General features: G+C 40.8%; 1 protein-coding gene across 1 annotated transcript; it reads left to right on the top strand.

Moving 5' to 3' along the window:
- Nucleotides 1-391: 391 nt before the first annotated feature.
- LOC137916895 (interphotoreceptor matrix proteoglycan 1-like) lies at nucleotides 392-14,329 on the top strand (the record flags this gene model as incomplete). Its single annotated transcript, XM_068759854.1, has 17 exons — nucleotides 392-458; nucleotides 3,106-3,321; nucleotides 4,051-4,217; nucleotides 4,339-4,367; nucleotides 4,484-4,518; nucleotides 4,603-4,649; nucleotides 4,726-4,875; nucleotides 5,476-5,534; nucleotides 5,803-6,002; nucleotides 6,077-6,487; nucleotides 7,374-7,915; nucleotides 8,342-8,431; nucleotides 11,639-11,858; nucleotides 12,225-12,435; nucleotides 13,407-13,592; nucleotides 13,705-13,885; nucleotides 14,224-14,329. Coding segments are annotated over exons 1-17 (2,917 nt in total), but the record flags the coding sequence as incomplete, so codon positions are not given.
- Between the last annotated feature and the right edge of the window lie 6 nt (nucleotides 14,330-14,335).

The raw sequence follows: 14,335 nt of genomic DNA, 5'->3' as shown, positions 1-14,335 counted from the left end.
GTCACGTGGCCCAGTGGGGATTACGGACAGCAAGAAGAAGGTAAAGAGATTAGACTCAAAACAGAGCCTGCTCTTTTAACCTTGTTACTGTAGTCACACAGGGCAGCAGCGAACTCAGCCAAAAATCCCAAACCTCCACTTCCTCTCCCTCCCTTGCTTGCTTTGCTCATCCACCCATGCCGCCACCTCCGTTCTGCACAAGAGTCCAGCAGTATTGGGGAACTAACTTGCTGAAGAAGTGGCCTGGAGCAAAGATAAAAGTGGACCGGACTCCAAACAAGCTGAATGAGACATATGCACAGACTGTCGGGATCTAAACGTTATTGTTGTTTGCTGCACACTCTTTCCAAATGACAACTTTGGGATTGAAAACCACATAACGTAGCCCATCATGCTTTTGAGGTCAGGAATATTCTTCACTTTGTGTCTGTTTACTCTCCAACAAAGTCAAATCAAAGGTAAGGATCCTGCAGGGAGGCAGCATTGCCTTTATAGCATGACTTGAAGAAAGACATGGTGTTTGTTTGTTCTAGTAGATGCAACAATGCATTTTTTGTTTGAAATCTGTGTCTGGGACGCTGCTCTTTCTTTTTAAAATTATTATTAAGAGTTCGTTCACCTTCAAGCTGTTTGATTTTTAGAAAAATGTGAAACAGTAAATGAGCCACGGTAAATGTCATGAATATTAATTGTAAATTAAACAGGCTGAGATTGATGATCCCACGGAAAGATAGCGTCATTTCACCAGAAACAGCATCTACGTCCGCACTGGTTGCCTTGTTTGGTGTGATGTGCCCGAGTGAGCTCATTATCCAGGAAACAAAAGCCTTTCTGTTACCAGTGTCGCGGGACGCTAATCTTTTCTGGCTTGTAATTCTGGTTTGAGGCCTTTTTGCGGTTGCAGTGGGCATTAATGCCCACAAACGCTCCCTCCCTTGGCTCAGGCCCTTCTGTTCCGGCATGTTAGGCTGCAAACTCACCCCCAAAGTCCGTGCAAATATCTTGGTAGTTTAACTATTGAGGTAAATGTGATCTAATCACACTTCAGTCCCTATTCTGATATTCTCATATGTATACCAAGCAATTCAAAAAACCGCAACAAACTACATTTTGTGGACAAAAGTATTAGGACACTGGACCTTACACCTACAGGAAGTATTATGACATTCCATAACACTTCCTGTAGGGGTAAGTTGGTCCCCCCCCCCTTGGCAGCTCTTAAATTTTGATCATTCATCCGGAAGAGCATTTGTGAAGTCAGGCACTGATGGTGGCCTGTCTCGCAGCCCCCATTCCAGTTCATGCCAAAGGTGTTTGATGGGGTTGAGGTTAGGTCTTTACGTTTTCTTCCACGTATTGGCTGAGACAATATTGTTCCTACCCCATTCCACTTTTCAGTACCACCATTTACAATTGAGTGATGAATATCGAGTAGGGAAGACGGTTCACACAATGTTTGTAAATGCAGATTGCATGGCTATGTGCTTGATTTTATACACTCACATTTCATTTTTTTTATTTTGTGCATATACTGTTTAATGTCACACGGCTAATGTCCACTCACCCAAATACCCACACACACTTTTAGCTCTGAGCATGTGCTTACTTGACATTCTCCAGTCTCTTCCCATGCTATTGCTTTTCTGCGCGTGGTCCAGTGTTAGTCCACCATGCTGTGCAGAAGATTCTACTTCTCTTTTGTGTAAATGTAGTATGTAGCATTGACTATTGAGTATTAGAGTATATATTTTACTCACTTTTTATTTTATTCTTCAATAACCTTTATTGATTTCCCTAATCCAGAGGAAGCCCTGCATTCACGTGGGTCTAATGACCTGGAGTCTGCATGTTGGAGCTCATAAATCCTGGCTTATTGTCTTAGGTTCTCTGTGGTTTCCTACTTGGCATTACAAAATAGATTTATTAAATGGGTCGCCTGTGTTAGGGTGTTGACTGGCACACTGACTTGTGTAATGATGTGGAATTACCCTCCTGTAATGGTTCACGATGGTGACTGAGATTGTTTTCTTTACGAAGGTGACCAGGAAATACGTTTTAAAAAAAAATCATAACATTTGCAGCATCTCTGTGCTGTAATTTATGTCGATAAACGCTGTTTGTTTCGGTGTTATTGCCTGAATACTTTAATGTGGTGGGACTGTTCACCACAAATAAGACATCCATATAATAATCTCTATAAAACCTTTTCCACATGAATGCATCTCTGCTCATTCACACCTGGATACTCCTCTGTACGACCTCATTATTGCGCTGTTGAATAAATCTGCAGTTGCAACATGGGTCAAGTTGCCCAAGGGCTATCCAGCAATCATTCCTTAGAGAGAAGAGAGCATCACTTTCTCAGCTTTGAAAAGGCTGCATTTCCAATCACAATTCAGAATCTTTTAGATTCTGGCTTTTTCCTTTCACCGAGGCGGGGGTTATGTAATCACTGTCGTTGTTTTGTTTGTCTGTCTGTCTGTTGGAAATGTTACCAGGAACTGATGATTACATTTTCACGATGATATTTAAATTTCATCACGAAATAAAAACATTTTCCAGAAGAGATCCTGTCATTCTGGATCACCTTGGACTTTTCCTTAACATTGCAGTCAATGGAGCTTAAAAATTTGTTCCTCAATATCTCGATACTATTATTGATTGTTTATGAAATTTGACTAGGTTTGGAGACTTCTATCTTAACACCGAATTTAATCTGGATCGAATCTGGATTGCGGATACTGTCGAGATACAAATAAATCTGGATTTTCCCATTTAATTAAATGGAGGCTTTAATATATATATATATATATATTATAAAAATCACAGTCATAAAGAGCTCCGATAGGCACTATCATGCAAAATGTGTTCTAGGGGTGATCCAGAATATATACAACAGTTGTGAAGCATTGCAGATGTCATCTTACAAAGGATTTTTGCTTTTGCGTTGTTTGCTGTTAACTGAAAGAATCATTGTTACAGAAAAATCTCGGCTACTTACCACAAAGTGTTTTCTATTTATCAAAGTATCTTGTGCTGGATAAATATCAGCCCACATTGTTGTATTTCTTCCTAAACTTCTACCCTAACTGACTGCTCTTGCAGACCTTCATGACAACGGTTTTTTTGGACTCAGGGATGTGAAGTACCGACACTTTCTAGAAGCCTCCAGACCGATCAGACACACCACGAATGTCAGAGAATCGCAGGATGGACGCAGGACGAAGAGGTCAGCAGTCTTTAACACAGGGGTCAAAGTGTGTCCCCAGGAGACAATAAAAGAAATCATCGGTAGCCATCGGATGTATTACAAACTCAGAGGTAGGAGGAAATCTCCACTGTTAAAGTTTGTTGCTGAATGAATATTTGTACGCTCTGCTTTTAGAGATTAATTGCTTTGAGTTTGGGGAAATTAACAGAATGGTGCACCGCTGATTTTGGGGATGCAAATATCTTTTATCTGTAAAATATGAATTGTGGATTGGATTGAAGGGTCACTTCCTTACTATAATTCAAATTGTTCCATCACAGCAGCTGTTGCATATGATTCTAAAAGGAGGCAGATTAATTTTGTGCATTGGAAATAATTGCATCACCCCAGAAAATAATTTGTGAATAAATACCTATTCCCACAGGCATGATACCAAACAAAGCAGCTCGGGGTTGTTTCCCCCACAGAAGCAGATAATTCATGTGCTTTTTTTTTTCCTTCTGGTCCTTGTGCTGATTTTCACCATAATACTAACAAAATTGTCACCGACATGCAGCAATTTAAAAATACAGCTTGACATTTACTGAAAGAAGCATAATTACCATTTTGGTTTTCTCAATCAGAACATGCTTAATATGTTTTGTGCGCTGTGTATTCATATGGTAAACAGTGTGGAAATGCTTTTGTGAGCAGAGCAGTGAGGCAATCTTGTCGATAAAGGCCCAAATCACACCTTATCTATTAAACCTTTATGTACGCTGAGAAGACGAAACGTCCCTTACTCATACTTATTTGTAACTTTGATTCCCTCTAATATTTTCCATGCCATATCTCTTCAGTGTGTCAGGAGGCAATATGGGAGGCATTTAGGATCTTCTTGGACAGAGTCCCCAACTCAGAAGAATACAGAGCCTGGGTACACGCCTGCCAAACCCAAAACCTCTGCATGGACGACCTGGCCCAGAACTTCAGCAGCTCTCAGGAGCATCTGGAAGTTGCTGCCAGGGTGAGTCCCACACTAATATGACCAAATGTTTCTGACCATGTATGTTTCAAGTTTTTCTTTAGTTTTCATAGAAATATTTCATATTTATTTATTATTATTATTTCCCCCCCCCCCCCCCCAGAGAGCGGCTGAGCAAGCTGAAATTGAAGGGTACGTTCCAGAAAGCAAAGCAAGAATTACATGTGGGACATTAAGCAAACATTAAAATTGATTTTTAGGAATAGGAATCTTATACATTTCTCTATTTTTTATATTTTGACTTCCAGATATATTGCTGGAACCCCAGAGCCAGGAAGACTATGTAAGTTGGACTGTTGACTATCAACAGTTATACAGGATTTGTGATAATAATCCTCTAAATTAACTAGTTGATATTTGCCCTCAGGCACCTGGACACCCAAGCCTGTTCTCCTACCGACGCAAGCTGCTGTGGTAACCCAACACACACATCTCATTTGACTATTTTTAATGGCCCTACTCTAATAATCATTTCTGTTTTTGTTGCCAGAATGAAGAAAGCCCCAACATGATAAAGGAGGTCTATGAGGAGTACATTGTCGAGTTCAGGGTCACCGTCGTGGACCCAATGTACAGCAAGCTGCTCAGTGACCCAGACAATCCGCAGTATGATGAAATCAAACTAGAGCTCAAAGACAAGGTGAACACTCTTTCCTGTTGTCCGTTTGTTCCAGATGTCTTACAGTCAGTGTGATCTCCAGCATCGCTAGCATGGTTAAACCTGTGTAAATGCCACCTTGATTGATTTAACAGCTTTAAGGTAGTGACTGAGGGACTTTATGTAAGACTGCCAACTGACCACAAGCCTGAAATAGTAAGATCTAATCATATAGATTATCTCTAAGAAGGTATTGACTCACATTTTAACTACAGCTCTTCAGAATGATTTTTGGGTGTTAAAATACAATTTATTTATTTTTTTAAAGAGGAAGTGAAGGTTTTTATTTATTTTTATTAATATTGGTACAATGCCCGTTAATTCATTGATTGGCTTGTCAATTGCAAGTTACTGTTGCTCTAGTGTACAGTAAATAAAATGCAAGAGCACTTTGTTGTTTTGCTATTCTGTTACTCTTTTTGTAAAATGGCCGACAACATTTTCATTACTTTAACTCTTAAACCTAAATTATAGGATTGATGTAGAAAGCGCTAAACTCATGAAGTAACCTTCATGTTTAGGCTTTAAATAGATATAAATAGTAATTTTAACTTTCTTTAACTGTCCTTCTCTTTCTTTTAGCTGCTTGATGTATTCAAAAAGGTTCCAGGATTCAAAGAGATCCGAGTTCTGGGGTTTCGGTAAGTTGAATCCAATTCAATTAAACTTTGGACACTATATGATTGAAGCTTGTAATAATGATCGATTTCGATAAACAACACAGTTCATGAGACAAGAGAACGAAAATTGAATTAGCCTTTTCCTTGAGGTGACTTTTTAATGAAATCTAAAGATAAAATTCCTGCCCCTGCTGCGGCACATGACCCAATGACTATAAAAGGTGTGTCTCTTATAACTGAGGTCTCTTAGCCAGGAATAATTCTGTCATGATTTGTTGTGCTGCTTCAGCATAGAAGACGAGTCTGTACACTACGCTGTGGTCTTCAATGGAGAAACAGAGCTCAATGATGACCCTGAGGGTCTTGAGGCCCCCGACACGGAACTGAACCAGGATGCCAACGCTCCAAAACTGAAGCACATCATTGTAAAGGCCTTAAAACAGGATCTGTCGCTGCCGCTTGACATACAGTCGCTCAGCTTTGAGACCGGTAGGTTTAATATGCTCACATCTGAAATAAAAAATCAGTGGCACGCTATAATTTGCTGAATGTTTACCTTTCAGTAACAAAGGTTTATCCAGTTGCGGAGCTCAGTCTGCACTCTGAGGAGATCATCGTACCCGAGGAGGCCACACAGGTGCCCAGAGAAGACAAGACGAGCACACAAAGTTTCCTCCCCACTGAGGCAGTGATAGAAAGTCTTTTGGAATCTTCTTCAATCAATCTGGGAACAGAGACCTTCATGCCTTTCACCCCAAATGTTCTCCCAGAAGCTACATCTGCCTTCACCCCTGTGATGGCATGGGAGGAGGGAGAATCCACTGGGGAGGAGTCCAGTGACATTATAACACCAGACAGAAATCTGGAATCCAGCACGGAGAAAGAAGAGGAAACTGAGATAGAGGTGGAGGGGACACCACCAGCTGAGCCCGATGACGGAGCTGAACCTAAATCTGAGGAGCAGGTGACAGATGGTAAGGCCTCTTCCAGGTGTTTCTCAGGTTCAGTCAGGAAACAGAATTCAAAGCTTTATTCATTCACCGAAAACTGGATTTCAGTGTGGAGTCAGAAAAGGGGCGGAAACCTGGGTTCTAATTTTTTGATTGTGCTGATGGACGGAGGGCGGTGAGAGGACGAGCAGAGGACACAAAATACAAGGACAACCGATGAGGCTACTAACAGAGCTACTGTTAGGACAAAACTTTACCCTGCAATAATCTTTTTACTTCTCCTTTCAGTCTTTATCCTGTGCCAGGCTAATCACTTTATTTTACTCCAGCACCATATTTAACTCAAAATCTCGAGGGCAGCAACTCTATTCTTGTGCCAAAAACATTGAACAAGTGTTGTCAATGGTTCAATTAGAAAGGACGAGTAAATGAAGCAGAGATAACTGTTTACTGTAGCGGAAGATAAGTGATAATTAGTCTGCTAGAATGTCTTTAACAGTTGAAGTCTTCAGAGACATTGTTGCCCCAAAGGCATCTGCCCTGAGCTGCAAGAAGATCATTCCCACGATGGAGTCCAGACGCGGCTGATGACTCTGCTGGGACTGATGTGGCTGATGGATAATAATTAAGAATTTGGTTCCATTTAAATGGCTGCAAAAATACATCATCCAGTTTGCTTTAGAATAAATTATGAAAAAATGTATGTGTGTCAAGCAGGTAACAAACTGGCTCAAAATGAGGTCATTTTAGTAAACAGAAGTCAGACAGAAGAAGTGAGATATTGTGTATGGAAGACTACGATCAGTTATGATGTGTCCTGCGTAAATTGCTGTTATGTTAGATTTGTAATGACATTAAGTTGCATTTCTTTGATCATTAAACTCCATTATGATATGTTTTCTTTTTTAAGTACCCAAATCTGCTGAGGAAGTCCCTGAAGAACAAAATGAAGACTTTTCCTCGGCAACTCCGGAGTCCAAACCGGACATCACTGATGCGCCTGCTGAGGTTTATGGAGACCTACAGGAGTCCACAGCCGCCCCAGCTACTGAGACATACATCACAGAAACCTCTGCAGAGAGCGGTGAATCCCCTGAGCAGAGAGGGGATGTGACTGGAGGGCACAGCGGTGAAACCTCAACAGTTCCACCTTCCCAGAGCTCAAACGTTCAAGAGGATAAAAGTTGGAACAGGACGGCGGCCGAAGTGACTGAGCCCCTGGAAGAAGAGAGCGGCAGCGGATTCCCTTCAGAGTCTGATGAACGTCCCTACGAATCCACGGCTGCACCGGCCATGAGACAAGCCAGCACCCCACTGATGAGCGTAGTGGATAGGAACAAAGAGTTGGTGGTTTTCTTTAGCTTGAGGGTCACTAACATTTTGTTTTCTGATGACCTATTCAACAAGAGCTCGCCAGAGTATAGGTCATTGGAGAATACCTTTCTTGAGCTGGTAGGTGCACACGCTTTTGTTCTGGATATCATGTTTTTACATTCCACCTTTTCATATTTGCTTTTTTTGTAGGCCAGGCTGAAATGTGAATACAGTGCAATATAGAGAATCCGAATAAGACTGTGTGCAGTAACGTTGCTAAAATTAGTCTGATATTAGGTGATATTTAGTTTGTGGTTTTATTAAAACTCTAAATCTTGATGCTCTACAATGAGGATGCACTTTTCACTAAGCCTTATCCTCACCAATTCTCTATTAAATCTTGTGAATAATTAATAAATGTATATATTTTGCTATATTTAAAAATAGTTATAGAGAGATGGGGTTATGAGGTACCTTTAGATTATTGATGCTATCTGCAGTATTCTGATGTTTTACAGTCGTAGATTTTGTCGATGGCATAAAGAATTATTCTGTTTCACTCAGACACAGCGTTCTGGGTCCAGAAACTCGCCAAACCCTGGAGCTTCCAGTAAATCTGGGCCTAGGAGACAGACAACTTTAGCCTCCATACCGGTATTTTTTTTCCATATTGGAACTTCATTTCCGTTGCCTCAGAGAGAGCCTGACCTTCCTATTTTTAACTAACCTTTCCGAAATGCAGTATCTAACAATCGGAGAGCACCTAACATTTTCTGCTTTAGTGTTCAGCTTTGCTTTTGTTCGTATACTGCTGCAGCTGCTCGTGTCTGTTGGCTTTGTCTGTGGGACTGGTTCTAAATATTGTGTGAGCTGCCTTACTTTCTCACTTTGTGCAAAGACTTTGGCATTTTAAAGGACTATATTCATATTCTGTTTGACTCGTAGTCAGCTCAAATATTTGTGACCGCAAGTTATTTTTTTCTTGATTATGTAATGAAAAACTGATTTCTGCAAGTAAAATTAAATGGTTTTAAAAACCAAGAAAAGAAAAATAAGCAAGATTGTCAAGATATTTGGGAGTAAGCTTTCTTTCATGCATTAGGTTAGAATGGCTGACAGAAAAGAGAAAGCGTTGCAGCGTTTGTGCATTATGTGTTGCTAAAATTGCATTGCTTTGTTACCGGAGGAGTGCAAACTAGCCCTGGGCGTCTGACTCATGAGCCCTGGGTCTGCCTTAGTCACTATGGGACTCGAAGGTTTGTGACTTGTGTTAAGAAGCTTTAAGTAATTCTAGTCTGTTCCAGCAACGCACATTGTGCTATTAATGGGCCCAATCTGCTTAGTGTAGCATCAATCATCTGTGAGTGGACATCCAGTGGCATTGCTGCATCTGGTAGCGCAAATATATATATATATATATATTTCTATTGCATGCAGCAGGACATTGAAATAAAAGGGACGACAGTACAAAGTCAATTTGCTTTTGAGTGTTCAAGGGTAAATTCAGCGCACGTATTTAGGATTTTCAATAGCAAATGTCTGCATTTCTCTTTGTCTTAGAATTAGATTTTTTTTTATTTGCATGAGTTGGTGACAAACAGGTGAAGTCGGTGTCCCTGCAAACCCCCTTCTATTAGCAAATAATGCAGGGGGCATCACTTGACATCCCTGTTCAGTGTCAAGGCTTTGGTGGAGGCTGCTGGAGGGAACATGTTTTAAGGTTTGGTGCCTCGCTCTTTGAGGTTACGCAATGGCCTCAGCATCAGAATGAGGAGGTGCGCTGATACTGAATGGACTGTGTGTTTGCTGCAATGCAATGGAGAATGTGGGATTAGTTTTCAGATTGAGTGCAAAGAGATATCTGGGCCAACAAATAGGTTACTGTTTGTTGCATTTTTATTATTTGTGACACAATTCATTATTCACATTCTTTGTTTTCCACTATTTTAAGGAAAAAATAATAATAATAATAATAATATATATATACATGAAGTAATAGATGTTTTACATGCAGAGATAGATACTACAAACCCAAATAAGGATGTAAATATATATATAACTCTCCATCTCCAATCTTTAATGGTTGCCCAAACCGTGGTTTCTACAGTTCTCTTCATTAATGTATTTAGCTTCCCGGCAAAACTAATGTGGTCAAACATTTGAACTGGTGAGTATTTACCGTCTGCTGCTATTGTCTCTATTCCATTAGGAATATTAAACATAGCTTCCTTTAAATGGGCTATTTAGGTGTGGAAGAAAGCCAAGATATCAAACTGGTCCAAACTGGTTTACAAACGACTGAAAGATAGAAATGAACAAATTTCAAATCATATGCAGTCTGCAGCCCATTTAAATGACATAATGTAATATTTTGATGGTACTGGACCCCATTTGTTCTGCTGTATCTTCATATATTAACCCCTATATGACCCATTAGCCTCCAGTGGCTTGCAATTCCCTCTGTTTGCCTCCATTTACTCCTGTACCTACTGGTTTGTGCAGCAACCAATAAAACTGGACATGGAGGTTAGTTTAATTTTAATATTTGACTCTTTTCATGGCAGCATATTTTTCATTTCCACATCAGACAAGGGTAGTTGATTGAGTTTTTTCCCGAACAATAACCAGTAGATACATGTGTAACCTCAGAGAAGCTGTATGTGGTGGAGGCCATGGCTGTGCTTGTGTCCATGTTTCCTGATTGTTCTGCAGTCCACAGTAATGGCTGCACTGTGGTTTGTTGTGAAAGATCCCGGGAAGCTTTGACCTTGTGTGAAAGTCACCCGAGAAACAGTTTGTTATCGAATCTACGGCTGACACGCAAGGCTCGACACTGTGCATTGAGACAAATAGATGACCAAACAGAAAAGCCGTGTCCCGGCGGCCCTTTAGGCCGTTGTCCATTTATTGGGAATCTCGGACACTCTTGTAGCCGTCTCTTTTCTTGGAGACTATTATAGCTATATGGAACTGGCCCTCAGTGAAGTGCCTGCCAGTGATAAGTGGAGTAAACCGATCAGAGCAGAGCTTCTTAAGGCCTCTTATCTCCAGCTCGGCAGCCAGGCCAGCTGAAGCATCGTAATCTCTCCCTCTCACGCTGTGGCTATTTGACGTCCCCCCCCCCCCCATCTGTGGTGATTGTAAGGTGGCTGCACGAGGAATGGCTCGGATCAATGGACATCGATGTAGGTTCTTTACTTGAACGGCTCAACTTGCTCCACCATCATCATCATCATCATCATCAGACCAAGCTCATGGCAATAATAATGTTGCTTTTTGGTACTAAACTTAAAATGGATTCTCCAACATAGCTTAGCATCACACATGTCTTTTTAAAATGTCCAATCCTTTCATGTGTTCTTCTCTGACTTGAATTAACACTCATATTAATCTTCATAAATTTAACCCTCATTCTGCTCTGGATGCCTCAGTAATGGCAGCATTTCACGCTTGCATCAAAAATGTAATTGCAAGCTATTCATAGCATTCACACTTTAAAGTGTGACCTGAATAATTCCGAATCAGGCGTGCTATGAAAACCTCGGCGCTGTTGTTGTGGAAGTCAAACCCTGTCACCATGGTCTTCCTCTCAGGAGGATGCAGATCTTTTCTGGCACTTGACACGGACGTAATTTCATTAACCCAAACACCCAAGTGGAAATCTTTGTCCTCCTAGAATCAAGAGTGCTTCCATTTGAACTCAGCAAGGTGAAATCTGTCCCGCTTTTAAATAAGTTGTTGTTTTTCCTGTTGTCACTAACTGCAGAGAAACGTTATTTTAGATGATTCTTTACTGAAGAAGTGAAAGAAAATGGTGATTCAATATATATATTAATTTGCTCTCCTTATCCTTCCTCACAGCTTCTGCCATATCTCCAATCCAATCTGACTGGATTCAAGCAGCTGGAAATTCTCAACTTCAGGAATGGCAGCGTTGTGGTAAACAGCAGGATGAAGCTGAACAAGCCGGTGCCTTACAATGTCACCGAGGCAGTTCACTGTGTGCTTGAAGACCTCTGCAGTGCAGCATCTAGTCGGCTAGATATCGAGATTGACAGCCGCTCCTTGGAGATAGAACCAGGTGAACACTTAAAATTAATATTTCAGAGTGATTACAAGATACAGACAACTTATGCATGCAAGTCTCATGCTGTATTTGATCACTGATATGCTCATCCATGCTACAAAGTCAGTGCAGCCGCCAAACACATTTGCAGTCTGCCTCTGTGTTGCAACACAAATCCGATGCTCATTTGTGCTTGGCAGAGTTCACGATTATGTGCAACCTTGTTAAACCCATTTTGTGGAAAGCACCTTCAATCACATCACTCAAAGTGTCCTTTAATTGCTCCTGTATCTCTTCGCGGATGGACGCTGCATTAATGTTAATAAGCCATCACCTCTGTGGTGGGCACTCTTCCTCATCCGATTCTCCTCAACCCCTCAGCTGACCAAGCAGACCCCTGTAAATTCCTGGCATGCAATGAGTTTTCACGCTGCGTGGTGAACAGTTGGACCAAGGAGGCCGAATGTCTGTGCGAGCCGGGCTACGGCACCGTGGACGGCCTGCTGTGTCAGAGCACCTGTGTTGTGCAGCCAAATTACTGCCTGAATGGAGGCCTGTGCGAAATAATCCCAGGACACGGAGCCACCTGCAGGTACACAAAAGCTGATGAAGGAAATAAAACACCATGACCTTAGCACATTTAAAGGTTTTCACATATGGACAAAGGGTATTTACTGTATAACATTAACCTTTGCAAATGCACACTCTTTGTGGCAGCCATTAGTTTACATTCATTTTTCAAAGACTTCAAAATCTTTTAGGGATGTTGTTTAAAATGTATTTCTTTCTTTCTTTTGTTATAATACAGTTGAAATCAAAGAAACCCAGTCGTTGGCGGTGCATTCAGGGACTTTCAGATTTTCAGGGTTGACTGCTTAATGTTGAGTTGGTCTGAATGTTATGTATACTGTTAGAAACCACAGAGCTTCAAAATAGGTTGGAACTGCAGCATTTCTTTCTTTTACAAGGTTTCTTAATTATTCTTAATAATTTATATTCTCAAATTCTCAAATTAATAAAAAATCTATTTAATTTAGTATATCACTTTCAAATGCAGCACATCAAACAGTCAGTGGAGTGGCAGAAAAATAATAATTGTGTTCCTGGTTAGAGGAAGATCAATCTGTAAATGCTAAACGCACAGGATTATTGGGATTTAAATAATAAGCAAGAGAGAAAGCAGTGAATATATATATATACAGATAGTACTCATTCACGCATATACTGTACATGCTATGCTAGCCAAGAAACCTCATATGGTGCTGTTTTACTCAAAGCCATCTTGAGGTGTCAGATGTGCGGGTGATTTCCAGAGTGCCGTGTCCCAAAATATTCCATCACATCATGCTAAAACATTCCAACCATGAAGCTTTGCTATACGAGATGGAGAACAATGTGAGTTTGTTGCTGCGTGGGCTGCTACATTTTAATCCTGTTTAGACACCTACATGGTGTCCCATAATACTCGATCATCACTAAAGTTGTTCAATATAAAACCATTATTAATCAATCCTCTCTTTGTCATAATATCCTGACAGTATATCAAATTGTCATTTGTTTCAGGTGCCCTGTAGGTAAATACTGGCACTACCATGGAGAGCGCTGCAACGAGTTGGTGTCTGTGCCATTAGACCCGACTATGATCACGACCTGCCTGGTGGGAAGTCTCTGCCTTGTTTGTGCCATCGTTGGCATTTTAATTTTCATTAACAAGAAATGTATGAAAACCAGAAAGGCTGTGACTTTGGTGTGAGTATGAATCCTTTTGTTTTACTTTTTCGCTTGAGAATGTTTTTGACAGGCGATGCTTCAGTGATTTGTGATGCCGTTTCTCCACCACCTCATCTCCTTCATATCGTAGGCACACCCTTGCTCCTTATGCCTTTGAGAATACTTTGAGGGTGAACCCAGTATTTGAGAGCGATGATGCATTAGCTCAAGTGTCCACATTGCCATATCCTTCGAGCTCTGCCTCATCCCAGTCCCAACAGTCTGAGCAAGAACATTTTGCCTCAGTTGAAAATATACATCTGAGTATTGAGGTACACAGTCCTGCTAAAGACTAAACCACTAACCTCAAACCAGCAATAGCAGCAAAATCAATCCACTCTAACAAACGCTCTGCTCATAAGTCTCTTGCTTTCCTGCTTTCATTCACTATAATTTTAATATTTTTCTTATATCGAACATTACAGTCTGCAAAATAAAGCATCTTTAAATTGTACTCAATGTTTGAAAACAAACCTTTAGCAATTGTATTCGCATTGTATATCATTGTAAGTTTGGGAGCTGCTTACCGCTCTAGCTTAGCACCTCTGGTTCTGTTATATGTTAATGAGGCCCTATCAGTGCTGAGCCTGTTGACGCTCTGCCTCCACAGATCCCCAGAAAGCTCTACACAACCAGATCAGAAAAGCTAGTGTCTGAAATGGTGGACTTCCATCACTGCATACCACACAACGAGGTGAGGAGCTCTGCATGTTCGTGTTGTA

This window comes from Brachionichthys hirsutus, unplaced genomic scaffold, assembly GCF_040956055.1.
Source record: "Brachionichthys hirsutus isolate HB-005 unplaced genomic scaffold, CSIRO-AGI_Bhir_v1 contig_580, whole genome shotgun sequence".
In the NCBI taxonomy this organism is placed as follows: domain Eukaryota; kingdom Metazoa; phylum Chordata; class Actinopteri; order Lophiiformes; family Brachionichthyidae; genus Brachionichthys; species Brachionichthys hirsutus.
This window is presented reverse-complemented; position numbering and strand designations above follow the sequence as displayed.